This window comes from Glycine max, chromosome 4 (assembly GCF_000004515.6).
Source record: "Glycine max cultivar Williams 82 chromosome 4, Glycine_max_v4.0, whole genome shotgun sequence".
Classification (NCBI taxonomy): domain Eukaryota; kingdom Viridiplantae; phylum Streptophyta; class Magnoliopsida; order Fabales; family Fabaceae; genus Glycine; species Glycine max.
In genome coordinates this window covers 43485022-43498672 of record NC_016091.4, presented here as the reverse complement: position 1 = coordinate 43498672, position 13651 = coordinate 43485022, and the positions used below count along the sequence as shown (strand labels likewise).

Here is a 13651-nt window from a genome sequence, read left to right as displayed (position 1 = left end):
AGTCTTTTCAAAGAATTCACATTGATTTTTGTAACAATATTTAACTGAATTCTATAAAAGATAATCTCTACCTAAAAAGAAGACGACGAAAAATCATTATGAGAAAACGAGAATATCTCTGAAGCAAAATTGTGCTGAAATCACTGGACTGATTTAAAGCTTTCATTTGTTTATCATTTGCTAAACAAAGTTATCTTGTATTTGAACTTTATTGTTTATTCATTCATTGAGTGTTATTGAATACTTGTATTCATTTAAACTACTATTTGTGAAAGTCAAGAATGACTTAATGTTAAATAATACTTGGGTCGTTTCCTAGATTTAGGGAGAGTTTAAGGCAGTGTTTATTCATTCATTGAGTGCTACTAAATACTTGTATTCATTCAAACTACTATATGTGAAATTCAAGAATAACTTAGTGTTAAACAATACTTGGGTTTCCTAGATTTAAGGGGAGTTTAAGGTAGTGTTAGAAGTGGTATTAAGATTACTTGTAATCAGGAATGACAAGTCAAGATACTTGTTTTGTAATCAAATTTTTATTACTGGAACCCTTTACGTGTAAAGAAAAACTGAACGTAATTCAGGTTGAGTGAACTAGTATAAACCAGGTGTTTATATTTCTCTCCTTACTTGTTAATTAAGCATTCTATGTCATTTTTTAATACCAAGTATTTATTTGAAAATTTATTTTAAAGACTCTATCTTATTAAGTTATTAGACGATCGAGCTTAACTTTATTAAAACTCATTTTCTCTTGTGTGGATGACTTACCATACATATACATACATGTGCTAAAATTTTTAAAAAGTTATCATCTTGATAAATTGATTATTCTATGTTATTTAAGAGAAAACATGTTTGAGAACATGAAAAACAGAAAAAAGTAGTTTCAAATGAAAAAGACAAATTTATGACTTTGTACATATACAAGAGAGAAAGAAAGAGTGGAAAAGAGGCGGGGGAAAAGACCACGTTTGAAAACACGAAAAAACACAAGAAAAAGTGATTTTAAATGAGAAAGACAAAATTATCGTTCTGCACATGAGAGAGAAATCATATTTGAAAACACGAAAAATACAATAATAAAACAAGTAGATCAAGACTCCTTCTAGCGTGGGAGACCCGCGTGGGTCTCTCACCATGTGAGAGTTATATGAACGCTTAGATATATGCGTATTTTATTGTGCGACCTGGATTGAAAAAAAGGCAACCTGCTGTTGGGGTTATTGTGATACATTTAAAATTAAATGTCAATTCCACATGGAAGAAAAAGTACACCATTAATCTAATCAGCGCTACCCCATACATTTAGAAAAGGTTGTCCTTAAACAGAAAAAACAATGTTTGACTATGAACCTCGTCGGCATTGATTAATCTTTGTCCCTTTCTATCTTCACTTTCTGCTAATGGTTTTTCTGTCCCATTTTGCAAAGTTGGGTTTTTCCCCGTTTCTTGATGTCGATTGCGAACCCTAACCCCACGCCATTTCCAAATTCAACCCAACGCCATGTGTATGACGTTACAAGGATTTCTTTTCATTTTAAAGTTCTTGTGGCATTTAGATCTACAAAACTCAAAATGAATGAACTGGATTCCATGTCTAGATATATGGTTGAAGAGAAAAACTAGCATTTCTCCAATCTCATTGTACCTCAGACTAGAGCAGCAATGACTACTACTACTATGGCTGCATTCCGATTCCGCCCAGAAGAGGAAAACACCACGTGAATGAGACAAATGCACATTTTGTTTGTTTTTTTGAGTTGGTTTATTAGGGTCAATTAAAACCCTACATTTGCATTATTATCACTGACTGGAATGTAGACAATTTGCGAAAAACTTGCGAAAAACCAAATAAAGACAATTTTCTCATCAACACCGAAGCCATGTCCTGGATTGTTCTTTGAGGTCTTTGCGTGTGTATGAATTTGAACGTTCGACGACCGATTTTTGACATGTTATGGTCTTCAGGGAGGTGTACTTATACATGTGGAATTCCCATTTAATTTTAAATGAATGAGAATAACCCCTCCAACAGGTTACCTTTTTCAAATCAGAGCCACTCCATAAATAAATCGTATATCATCTCCAACAGCTCTCGTGGTTTTCGCACTGTCATTTTCGATGGAAAATATTTCAACGGAAATGTTTAATTATTTATGAATTTATTTTTTAAAAATAATTATTATATTAAATGATTATGTTAAATAAAACTGTTTAATTATTTTACTATTAAATTTTTTTAATGTTTGATATGTAGAAAAAGTACTTTTTACCTTCTAAACAAGCATGATACTTTAAAAGTGTTTTTATCTTGTAATTTCATAAAACACACAAAAAATTCTAGATTGTAATATTCAAACTAATTATTTTTTTTTATAACCAAATACAAAATAGCTTATACTCATATAAGAACCTTTTAAAACTAATCCTTTCTGAATTCATATAAGAAATAAGTTATTTTGTATCTTAAACTTAAATATAAATAAATTTAACTAATTTTATTCTTATTTATTGATATAATTTTTAGAACACCCTTTATTTAATTATAACTCTATCTTTAAGGATTTTATTTTATTCATGATATCAAGTTTTAATGAAGAATATTTTTAAAATATTCTTATTTTTTTTACTTGAGATTAGTAAAATTAAATAATTTCAAGTAACAAAATAATTATTTTTACTTAAGTATGAATTCAATGGAATTACATCACATTTTTTTAGAAAGTAAAACTTTTTTTTTTAAAGTTAAACTATTAGGGGTGGGTAAACGGGTCCAGGTTCATGGACGGGCCCGCGGTCCGTGCGGTTACGGACCAATTTTTTTAAACGATTCATGATTATGTCATATTTTTGGGCCTGTCCCATTTAACCCGCGAACTATGCGTGTTTGACCCGCGGGGTATGCGGCACAGTCCACATTTATGTAACCTTAACTCAATTATATTATGTTTGATTTTCTCTTTTTCACCTTAAGATAAAGAAATATATTAGATAAGATAAACGTTTAAAGATAAAAATAAAAAATTTAAATTAAAAGATGATAAAGATAAAAAAGATAAGATAAAATAAATAAAAGATTAAGATAAAAAAGGATGAGTGATAACATGCTAAAAATCTTTTTTTTTTTTATATTTTCTCGATCTTTTTCTCTTTTAATCTATCATTTTCATATCTGCAAGTCATAAATAATAAAAATATCAATTCTTATCATTTAAGCCAAAAATAATTGTTAAATAAATATTTTTAAAGTTTTCAATATATTTTTATTATAAAAAATAGCTTATATTAGAGATGGAGAAGGCTCAAGCTACTTCAAATATGGAATCATTTGTTGTTGGAGATGTTTAAATTTCATATTTTAAATTTATTGTTTGAATTTTCTTTTGTTAAGACATTATTTATTTTATTGATGTAATTGATTAATTATTAAGATTTTATTTACATTTGTATTGAACTTAATTTCATTGTATTGTATTTTTATTAAAATTGAAATTCTTTTAAAATTAGGCCCGCGAACCGGCCCGTTTGACTCGTGGGGTCCGCGGGGCGGGGACGGACCAATTTATTTGGTCCGTATAAGAAGCGGGGCGAACTAACCCGGTCCGCTGCCAATGCGGGCTTATGTGAGTGGACCTTACGTGGGACGGACCGACCCGCTTAACCACCTCTATAAACTACCGGGTCCTAAGATTATCCTTAAAAATAATATTTTTTGTAAAGATTAAAGTGAGAAATTATAATTATAAATTAAAAAAATAGTAATCTAAAGTTAAACAACTTCTTAATTAATCATATAATCCCAGTCCTTAAATTATCGAGCAATGGTTTTTATTTCTGATTTTATTCTTTAAGGTAGTAAATCTCTAGCTTTAAAAGACCCTGTTAAATAAAATGTGTTTCAACCGGTCATATAAACATACAACAATTAATAACCATTGATACAAAAATCAATTAAAAAGTGACACATAATTAACATAAAATGTCCGTCCGTACAAAAACATTTATGTACTAATTTAATGTGCCTAATGCATGGAGCAGCACACATCATTGTATTAAAAAAAAATCATAGCAGCACACATTATATAATATTCCTCAAAGATTTTTTCTGTACTTAGATTAGAATATATTGAAAAACCATCCATTTTGATAGATTTTATTTTTATTTAATATAAATAAATCAGGATAAATAATTATTAATGAAAAGTAAAAATTTTAAAAATAATAATTTTTAATAAATTCTAAATAATCGTAAAAAATCTTAAAAAGAAAATGTAAGATGAAGTGCTGCTGTGCTGCTATCATCTCAATATTTATTCAAGAATTTCTCCCAATGAACAATTACAATTAATAGCTGCCACATGAAAATGCATTGAAAAATGGATGGAGTACAAGGGCAGTTTGGGCTGCAAAAGTCTCGAGGATCATAGTGCCAGCGTAAGACCACCTAGATTTTGCAATATCCAACTGTGATGGTTTCTCTCTCCATATTAAGAATTATAAATTATAAAAATGTGTAAACTATGTTTGCTTCTCTTTTCTGACTTTCTTTCTAATCCGTGCCTCCGACAGCATCCTTTGTTGAACGAAAACACCTTTTCATTTTCTAGTTTGACATAAACCTCGGATACAAAATTACAGCATATTTGTTTTTCTTCATTTTTTTTCACCTTAATAATAATAATAATAATAATAATAATAATAATAATAATAATAATAGCTCCTATTGTTATTATAATTAATTATTTTTCTTTTTGGATTAGTTTAGATTTTAGAACCCATGAAGTGATAAAAACTCCTACAAAATCGCACCAGTTTCGAACCTAACACACTTATGACTTATCCCGTATTTCGTATTTATCTTGAAACAATCTTTCTTATTTTCTTTTTGCTAACAATTCTTTTCATTCATTGCAAGTTCTTTTCAACAATTCGAGTTCACACCTGTATATTCTTGCTTTTGTTGTTTCAGTAGTACATATCATCGAAAAGGTCTTGTTGGTTGTTGAGATAGTGAAGAAGGTAAACTGACTTATTTCATTGACTTGTTCTGTTTTTTGGTTTGAATTATCTTCTCCTAGATTAGAACTTTTTGTTTTGTTCTTTTCATTTTAATTGTTTCCTCAGGGATTATAGGAGCCTTAATTAGTTCTTTTGAATCTTTCTTCTCTCTCTCTCTCTCTCTCTCTCTGTTTTTTTTGTGTACAACTTCTGGGTGTTAATCCTGTGTTGTTTGGAAAAGGTAAATGCATGTTCTTCTCTGTGTTTCTTGATTTTGTTGTTGTTTGCATTTGAAGCTGTTTGCTTGGGGCGAAAGTATTTTGCCCCGAGACAAATGAAAAAAATGTAAAACCAGAATTGTTACATGCATGTGAATGTAAAAATGCTACTACATATTGCTTAGAATTTTATAAGGATACAAAAAAGTTTGAAATGCAATATGTAAAAATAAAATCTTTTATACCGTCAGTGATTATTGACGAATAAAGCCTGCTAAATAATTTAATTTTTGTGTAGATGTGGTCCTTTGGTGTTCTGATTAACTTCACACATTTTTATTCCCATTTATAGGAATTGGGTGAATTTATTTGGTTTCCTAATTGAGAAAAGCTTATAAAGGGTTTTGCTGAATTTGAGTGTTATATATTTGAATTGAAGTGAAGGAGTTGTTGTCTGCTTAGAAGTATTATTCCTAGCCGTCCAAACGATTCTAGTTTTCACAGGCTTCATACGACAGGCAAAGTTCAATCGCTTGAAAGCCTAGTGATTGAAAAGTGATGCTCATGTGTGAAAGTCTAATCTAGATATACTTGTGGAGGTTTCTTATATGCTTGTTGATTGCGAGTAGCTTCTTGTTTTTAAGATTTTGATTCTGTGTTTCTGATTAAATCTAAATGTGCTTCTGTAGAATTGGGCTATCAAAGATCATATAAGAACAGACATTCATGTGATTAACTGCATGAGTCTGAGATAAATCCAGGTAAACCTGTTGTTTTTCTTATATGCAATTTAATCTTTCATACCTTTAGTTTTGGTGTGATGAATACGGATTTTTGGTTGAATCTGCTGGCAATCAGTGTTGGACCCACTAAACCCATTTTTTTGTTATCTATGATTTTCTTTTTCTTTTTTTCAGAAAAAGAGAATCCAATTTATTTTATTTTGAAGATTGGGAGGTTTAACAGAAAAAATTGTAATTGAAAAGGTCATAATAATGAATTTTCTCTTTATATCAGAGGAAGGGGCATTCCTGATTATAGACTTTGGTTACGGGTGCTAATGCCTAATGCTCATGGGGCAGTGGCATAGTGTGGCCAGTGAATAACCCTAAAAAATGGTGAATCCTGTGGTATAGGAATGGAGAGGGATATGATCTCCTTTTTACCCTCCTCTAGAAGATATAGTGGTCTTTTGGTAGGGGGCTAAGATAACTAGTTGTTTCATTTGGACCTCCTAACCAGTATGTCCTGAAGCCGAAATCCTAGTATAGGACACAAAGCATGTATTTGGTTTTGCATTGAAACCAAATAACGCGCATGAAAGATGTGTAATATTTAACTTTTTTGGTGGGGCTGAGATGGAAAATGTGTATTTGGAATTTATAGTGGTCTTTTGGTGGGGCTGAGTTGCAGAGATAACCAGTTGTTTCATTTGGACTTCCTAACCAGTATGTCCTGAAGCTGAAATCTAAGTATAGGACACAAAGTGTGTATTTGGTTTTGCATTGAAACCAGAGAATGCGCGTGAAAAATGTGTAATAGTTAACTTTTTTGGTGAGGCTAAGATGAAAAAGTGTATTTGGATCTCCTCTAGAAGATATAGTGGTCGTTTGGTGGGGCTGAGTCGCTGAGATAACCTATTGTTTCATTTGGACTTCCTAACCAGTATGTCCTGAAGCTGAAATCTAAGTATAGGACACAAAGTGTGTATTTGGTTTTGCATTGAAACCAGAGAATGTGCATGAAAATGTGTAATAGTTAACGTTTTTTGGTGTGGCTGAGATGAAAAACGTGTATTTGGATCTCCTCTAGAAGATATAGTAGTCTTTTGGTGGGGTTGAGATAACCAGTTGTTTCATTTGAACCTCCTAACCAGTATGTCCTGAAGCCGAAATCTTAGTATAAGACATGAAGCATGTATTTGGTTTTGCATTGAAACACGCATGAAAAATGTGTAGAAGTTAACGTTCCAGGATGTTGCCTCATTATCAACGTGAAAAAGCGAATTGATTTTTGTGAAAGTAACGCAGAACTAAACATACTGAAAATCTGGTGATGATAGTTATCTGAGCCTTGTTTTCTTATTCTTCTAAACTCTTGATGGTGACATACAACAACATCTTGATTCTTCTAATTAGTAACTGAGAATTAAGTTGATGTTTTCTATTTCTTGTGTAATGCACAAAAATGATTACTGATTTCTTACACTAAATTAAGCGGTTGCTAATTACTGAAAAATGATTGAAGAATTTGAAACTGTATGGCTATGTGTCGGACATGCTGCTTCATATATTTGTAAGATTCAATGGTTTTGTCACTTGTTGGACTTCTAATTTCAACAATAGTAATTTCAGGTGCTTATCTCATATCTAAATAACATTTATTTGTTCTGCACTTTCAAAATCAATCCATGGTGTGAACACATCTACTGAAATCAGTGACTATCTGACAATATTAAAATCATTGAACATATGAACTTGTGGAGTATGGCTAAGTTATGTATTTATGAACTATACTGCTGCATTGTATAGGGATAATAACTATTTCTCTTCTATCTTCGCAGGTACCTGCATTTCTTTGGGTTAATTATACAAGATCTTTTTAGTTCTGGGTACCTGTTCCTACATAATACTATACTTATAAATATCTTCAAAAACTGGGAATTGAAGTAAAGATGGTGGCCAGGTCATGCTTGAATTTGTTGGATCTGGTATCAGGGGATACACTAAATTTCCCTCGGACTCCCAGATCCCTTCCGCGAGTTATGACTGATCCAGTAATCATGTCTGATGGAGATGTTAAAGAAAGTAATGATGATGATTTGAGCTTTTTCTCGTCAGAACACCATCGGAAGATAATTATAGTATCAAATTCTCTCCCTCTCAATGCAAAAAGGGATAAAATATCTGGCAAATGGTGCTTCAGTTATGACGAGGATTCAATCTTTTGGCAGTTAAAGGATGGTCTCTCTCCTGATGCTGATGTTGTTTATGTGGGATCTCTCAAGGTTGATGTTGATGCAAATGAGCAAGAGAAAGTTTCCCTTCAGTTGCTGGAGGAATTCAATTGCGTGCCTACTTTTATTCCTTCAGACCTCTACAAACAATTCCATGATGGTTTCTGCAAGCAACAATTGTGGCCTCTATTCCATTACATGATGCCCGTGTATCCAGGCAATCGCCACTTTGATAGGTCACAGTGGCAGGCTTATGTTTCTGCTAACAAGATATTTGCAGATAAAGTCATGGAGGTCCTTAATCCAGAAGATGATTATGTATGGGTTCATGATTATCATCTTATGGTCCTTCCAACATTTCTGCGAAAGCGGTGTAGTCGAGTCAGGCTTGGTTTTTTCCTCCACAGTCCATTTCCTTCATCAGAAGTTTATAAAACTCTGCCTGTCAGAGGTGAAATTTTGAAAGCATTGCTTAATGCAGATTTAGTTGGTTTCCACACCTTTGATTATGCTCGCCATTTTCTCTCCTGCTGCAGGCGAATGCTAGGCTTGGAACATGAATCCAAAAGGGGTTACATTGGGCTTGAATACTTTGGCCGTACAATATTCATTAAAATATTGCCTGCGGGGATTCACATGGGTCGACTTCAATCAACCTTAGATCACCCTTCCTCTTCCAACAAAGTCAGAGAAATCCACCAACAATTTAAAGGGAAAAAGCTTATAGTTGGTGTTGATGATATGGACTTATTCAAAGGTATCAGTTTAAAATTCTTGGCCATAGAGCAACTCCTGCAGCAATATCCAGAATGGCAAGGTGAATTAATATTGATCCAAATTTTAAATCCCCCAAGTAGTTCTGACAAAGATGTTGAGGATGCAAAGGAGGATGCCTACATTACAGCCAAAAGGATAAATGAAAGGTTTGGTTTGGAAGGTTATGAACCTATCATCATCATTGATTGCCATGTTCCTTTCTATGAGAAGGCAGCCTATTATGCTTTGGCAGAATGTTGCATTGTGAATGCAGTGCGTGATGGTTTGAATTTGGTTCCATACAGGTACACTGTGTGTAGGCAGGGAAGTTCTAAACTAGACGAAGCTTTAGAAATTGCTTCTGACTTCCCGCGTGTAAGTGCACTTGTCGTTTCTGAGTTTATAGGTTGCTCACCATCTCTTAGTGGGGCAATAAGGGTAAACCCATGGGATATTGATGCAGTAGCTGAAGCACTTAATTTGGCAATCACAATGCCTGATGGAGAGAAGCAGCTTCGACATGAAAAGCACTATCGATATGTTAGTTCTCATGATGTGGCATACTGGGCTCGAAGCTTTGAGCAAGATCTAGTGTTCTCGTGCAAGGATCACTATAGTAACCGATGCTGGGGCATTGGCTTTGGCCTGAATTTCAGAATTTTGTCCCTCTCTCCTAGTTTCAGGAGGCTATCCATAGACCACATTGTCCCTGCATATGAGAGGTGCAGTTGCAGGGCAATATTTTTGGATTATGATGGTACAGTTGTACCTGAAGCTTCCATTGTTAAAGCACCCAGTCCCGAAGTCATATCTGTGCTAAATAATCTCTGCAGTGATGTTAACAACACTGTGTTTATTGTTAGTGGCAGGGGAAAAACCTCACTGAGTGAATGGTTTGATCAGTGTGAGAATCTTGGTATAGCAGCTGAGCATGGTTATTTCATAAGGTTAGTGTTTTATAGTCGGTTATCTGCAATTCAATTGTTAATTAGAGATGCACCCCTTAAATAATTTCAATCATACCTGAATATATCCCTTACAAGAAAATCAAAGAAAAAATATAAATGAATAGATACTGGTTTGTATTCAGGGCTTACAGCATTGGCTTGTTATGTTCTTTAATGTGAAATTTTGAACTTTCTTTTTAATACATGTTTATGTTGGAGTTTTTACTTTTGTTTGATCTTTTCTGTACTGTGAAAATTTGATTTTACCTTATAGTACATGTTTATATGGGTGTTTCTTCTTCTTATGGTACTGCGGTTGTCGGTTGTCGTGTCACTGTCAAGTTCTTTAAGCTGATGGTATTTTTATTTGATCTTTACCATAGGTGGGGTAAACATACTAGTTGGCAAATGAGTCATGCAGATACAGATTTTGCATGGCAAAAGATTGCTGAACCTGTGATGAGATCTTATATGGAGGCCACAGACGGTTCCTCTGTAGAGACCAAAGAGAGTGCCTTGGTGTGGCATTACCGTGATGCTGATCCTGATTTTGGATCTTGGCAAGCCATGGAGCTGCTGGATCACCTTGAAAATGTACTTGCAAATGAGCCTGTTGTTGTAAAAAAAGGGCAACATATTATTGAAGTCAAGCCTCAGGTATATACTTATCTCTTCACATCACAACCTATAATCGTTCTCAGAAGCTAATATTAACTAATCAACCGTACAGGGCATTACTAAAGGGTCAGTTGCACAGGAAGTTCTTTCTTCCCTAACCAAGAAGGGTAAATCGCCAGATTTTGTACTGTGCATTGGTGATGATAGATCTGATGAGGACATGTTTGAGAGCATACTAGCCGAACCTTATAGTGCTAACTCCTTCTCAGCACCACAAATCTTTGCATGCACTGTTGGACAAAAACCGAGCAAAGCCAGGTACTACCTAGATGACACTGTGGATGTGATGACATTACTTGAGGGTCTTGGTGCGGCTTCAGGGCCTAAATCAAGATGCTCTACAGAAACCCCTTTTGAGAAAAGAGAAGTATGTTTTGAGAATGATGTTTAAAAAGTACACTATAGGCACCAGCATGGGATAAAGGCACAATTTTGATGGTTGTTTTTGAAAAGATGCATAAAAGAAGGATTTAAGGAAATAGCTTTAAGTCTGACTTTTGATTGTAAAGAATATTGGTAGCAGCTTTAGGTCTCAGAAACGGAGCACAGGGGATTAGAGTGATTGGTTTTTATTGGTTGGTGGGGGAAATTGGATGCATCTGTTGGCTTTAGCTGTAGCTTTTAAAGGATACTCAATATGTTAATAGAATACAGAATCTAGGCATTCTTCCCGGGTGAGAATTCATTGGTTGGTTGTATATTTGGACTCGTTGGGTTTTTATACATGAATGTCATTCAGAATCTCATATCATCTTTTGTAAACTATTTTTTGGTTGGGGGAGATGGGGGTAAATACCACACAGCTTTTTTTTTTTTTTTCTTTTTCTTTTTCTTTTTTTTACCTTTGGAATCCGGATACTTCAAAAATAGGGACGCATAGGTGATGTATCCGTTTTGGATACTGATATTCCGCAGATACTTGTGTCCAAAAAGTATACAATCTTTTTTATTTAATTTTTTTCTAAGATACTTCTCATATATTTTTCAGATATTTTCTGGATATGTATTGGAAGGTATCTAAGATTTTTTATTTGATTTTTTGTTATTCTTTTTAAGATATGGTTTGGATGCTTTCGGATATAAGGAAGTTTGCCTTAAAGATTCTTGTATAGTCATGTTCTTCCTCATGTTGTGAGAAATAAATCCATAAATCCAAAACGGGATGAATATTTGGTTTACGTGTATTCTAACCTTCGAGTTTTGTCGAGAAAAGATGAAGGGTATAATTGTATAAAAAAGAGCATGATCCACTTAATGATGGTGTTCAAACTCGAGTTGACAAAGTTGTCTAATGATGAATCAAATTTAGAAGCTATGCTTTGTTTGGATGATGGTAACAAAGGTGAGGAGTGAGAGTTCTGCCTGTATATCAAAATCAGACTTAGCTAAAAAAAAAGCATCTTGGATAAACTCAAAAACAAGTATTGACTCTGCAATATTTGTTTTTTTTCTCCTCCTTTCCTCCTTTTGTGTTTAGAGTGAAAACAGCGTCGAGGGCTGGTGGTGACCTACCACGTCGATGCCATCACGGTTGTTTTATTTCTTAAATAATAATAAATATAGCGACCATTAAAAAACCGTCATTATTAGTAAATAAAAATTGTTAAATTTGTAATCTTGAGGGCATTAGTTTAATCTGATGAAAATGACTAACATTTTTAAAAAATTTAAGAAACAAATTAAATCTTTTAAAAATTTAAAAATCAAACTGAATATTTTAAAATAGTTTGAGACTAAATTAAAAATTAAATTGTATTATATAAATAACATAATAACTCTGACAAAAAGGCATAGCCACAAACTGGATATGTATGACTATGTGACTGAATCAACGATCCAGCTCAGCATGCTGTTAACACAATTCACAAAAAGTCTTAAACTTCAACGGCTCCTAGACTCTTTGCTGACCCAATTACCAAAATGCCCTCATCAAAGAACAACATAAACAATCAGGTCACGTCACAGTAAAATCACACGAATTTGACTCCTCAGTAGAACGATGTCGTTTTGATAAAAATACAACTTTCAGAACAACGTGGAACAATACCAAAAAGGACAGCAGAACCAAACCCTAAAACTACAGTTTTATTGTATTGTGGGCGCGGATAAGAATTAATGATTGGGGTAGGCAACTAGGGCTCCAAACCCATTCCATATATATATTACGCACTGTGACTGAAACTCTGAAGCAGAAAAACAGAAAAAGAAAACAATTATCAGCAATAATAAAATTATAGGCACGATTCTGGCATGTCCAATTCTCAACAGAATGAGCTTCATTATTCAACCGCCAACGGGGACGAGAGGTCAAACCCTTGTTTAGCCAACACGCGCTGCAGCTTCTGCTTTCCCTGTTGCTTCGGTTCCCGTCGCGACTCGGCCACCCTCGGGTTCGGGTGGTGGGAGCGCGTGCGAGCCACGTCGTCATGGTCCGAGTCGCGCTCCGAGGCGCAACCGGTGACCGGGAGTCCCGGTGGGCGGTGGTGGTCTGGCGGCGTGAGGGCCTTTATGAAGGTGCGCGAGTGGTCGGAGCTCGCGGCGGGGCCTCGGTGGAAGACTTTCATCCGGCGGTTCAGCCGGAGCCGGAGTGGCGGGTCGCGGCACGCGGCGGGGAAGTACCAGTACGACCCCTTGAGTTACGCTTTGAACTTCGACGAGGGGCATAACGGGGATTTCGGCGATGACGGCTACGACGGGTTACGGAATTTCTCCACGCGTTACGCCGCGCCTCCTCCGATTAAGTCCGTTTCCTCGGATTCGAATCAAGACGTCGCCGTTTTGGGATAAGACTAAGGAAAAAAAAAAAAAAAAAAGAGGAATTGCGCTGATTACATATGCCAGGTCATGTGGTGTCGATTTTGGGAATTTTGCTTCTGCTAGCTTACAAGTGTGCAGTTACTGTGTATTAATTTTATTATATTACTATCAATCAATAGTTATAGGATTTTAATTTCTTACTATTGTATATTCCTTCCTTGGCATTACAGTATTTTTTTTAGTTAATATATTGGTTATATATTATTTTTTTTCTTGAAGAAGGTTATATACTTTTCTCAGAGCATAATTCTTGGTATATTCTCTCTCTTTTTTTT

At 34.5% G+C, this 13651-nt stretch overlaps 2 protein-coding genes across 4 annotated transcripts; both read left to right on the top strand.

Annotated features, from left to right (window-relative positions):
- Positions 1–4536: 4536 nt before the first annotated feature.
- On the top strand, positions 4537–11737 carry LOC100787744 (probable alpha,alpha-trehalose-phosphate synthase [UDP-forming] 8). 3 transcript variants are annotated; one of them, XM_003523023.4, is made up of 5 exons: positions 4537–5025; positions 5912–5983; positions 7908–9881; positions 10265–10538; positions 10612–11737. In XM_003523023.4, the coding sequence occupies exons 3-5, from the start codon at positions 7987–7989 to the stop codon at positions 10948–10950; spliced, it is 2508 nt and encodes an 835-aa protein (XP_003523071.2). In that variant the 5' UTR covers positions 4537–5025; positions 5912–5983; positions 7908–7986; the 3' UTR covers positions 10951–11737. The 3 variants fall into 3 exon arrangements, with proteins under 3 accessions (XP_003523071.2, XP_006578621.1, XP_014630264.1); XM_006578558.3 differs by having other exon boundaries at positions 7786–9881; XM_014774778.3 differs by lacking the exon at positions 4537–5025 and adding an exon at positions 5060–5245 and having other exon boundaries at positions 7786–9881.
- An 832-nt stretch (positions 11738–12569) lies between these two features.
- On the top strand, positions 12570–13562 carry LOC100787218 (uncharacterized). Its single transcript, XM_003523022.5, has one exon. It carries the CDS (start codon positions 12810–12812, stop codon positions 13344–13346), a length of 537 nt encoding a protein of 178 aa, XP_003523070.1. The 5' UTR covers positions 12570–12809; the 3' UTR covers positions 13347–13562.
- The last annotated feature ends 89 nt before the right edge of the window (positions 13563–13651 follow it).

What these genes read in the sequence shown, in the direction of transcription:
- LOC100787218 (XM_003523022.5), top strand. Translation starts at nt 12,810, where the DNA reads ATGTCCAATTCTCAACAGAATGAGCTTCATTATTCAACCGCCAACGGG.
- LOC100787744 (XM_006578558.3), top strand. Translation starts at nt 7,897, where the DNA reads ATGGTGGCCAGGTCATGCTTGAATTTGTTGGATCTGGTATCAGGGGAT. An exon ending in GAGCATGGTTATTTCATAAG is followed by an intron (nt 9,882 to 10,264) that starts GTTAGTGTTTTA and finishes TCTTTACCATAG; the next exon opens with GTGGGGTAAACATACTAGTT. An exon ending in TTATTGAAGTCAAGCCTCAG is followed by an intron (nt 10,539 to 10,611) that starts GTATATACTTAT and finishes TCAACCGTACAG; the next exon opens with GGCATTACTAAAGGGTCAGT.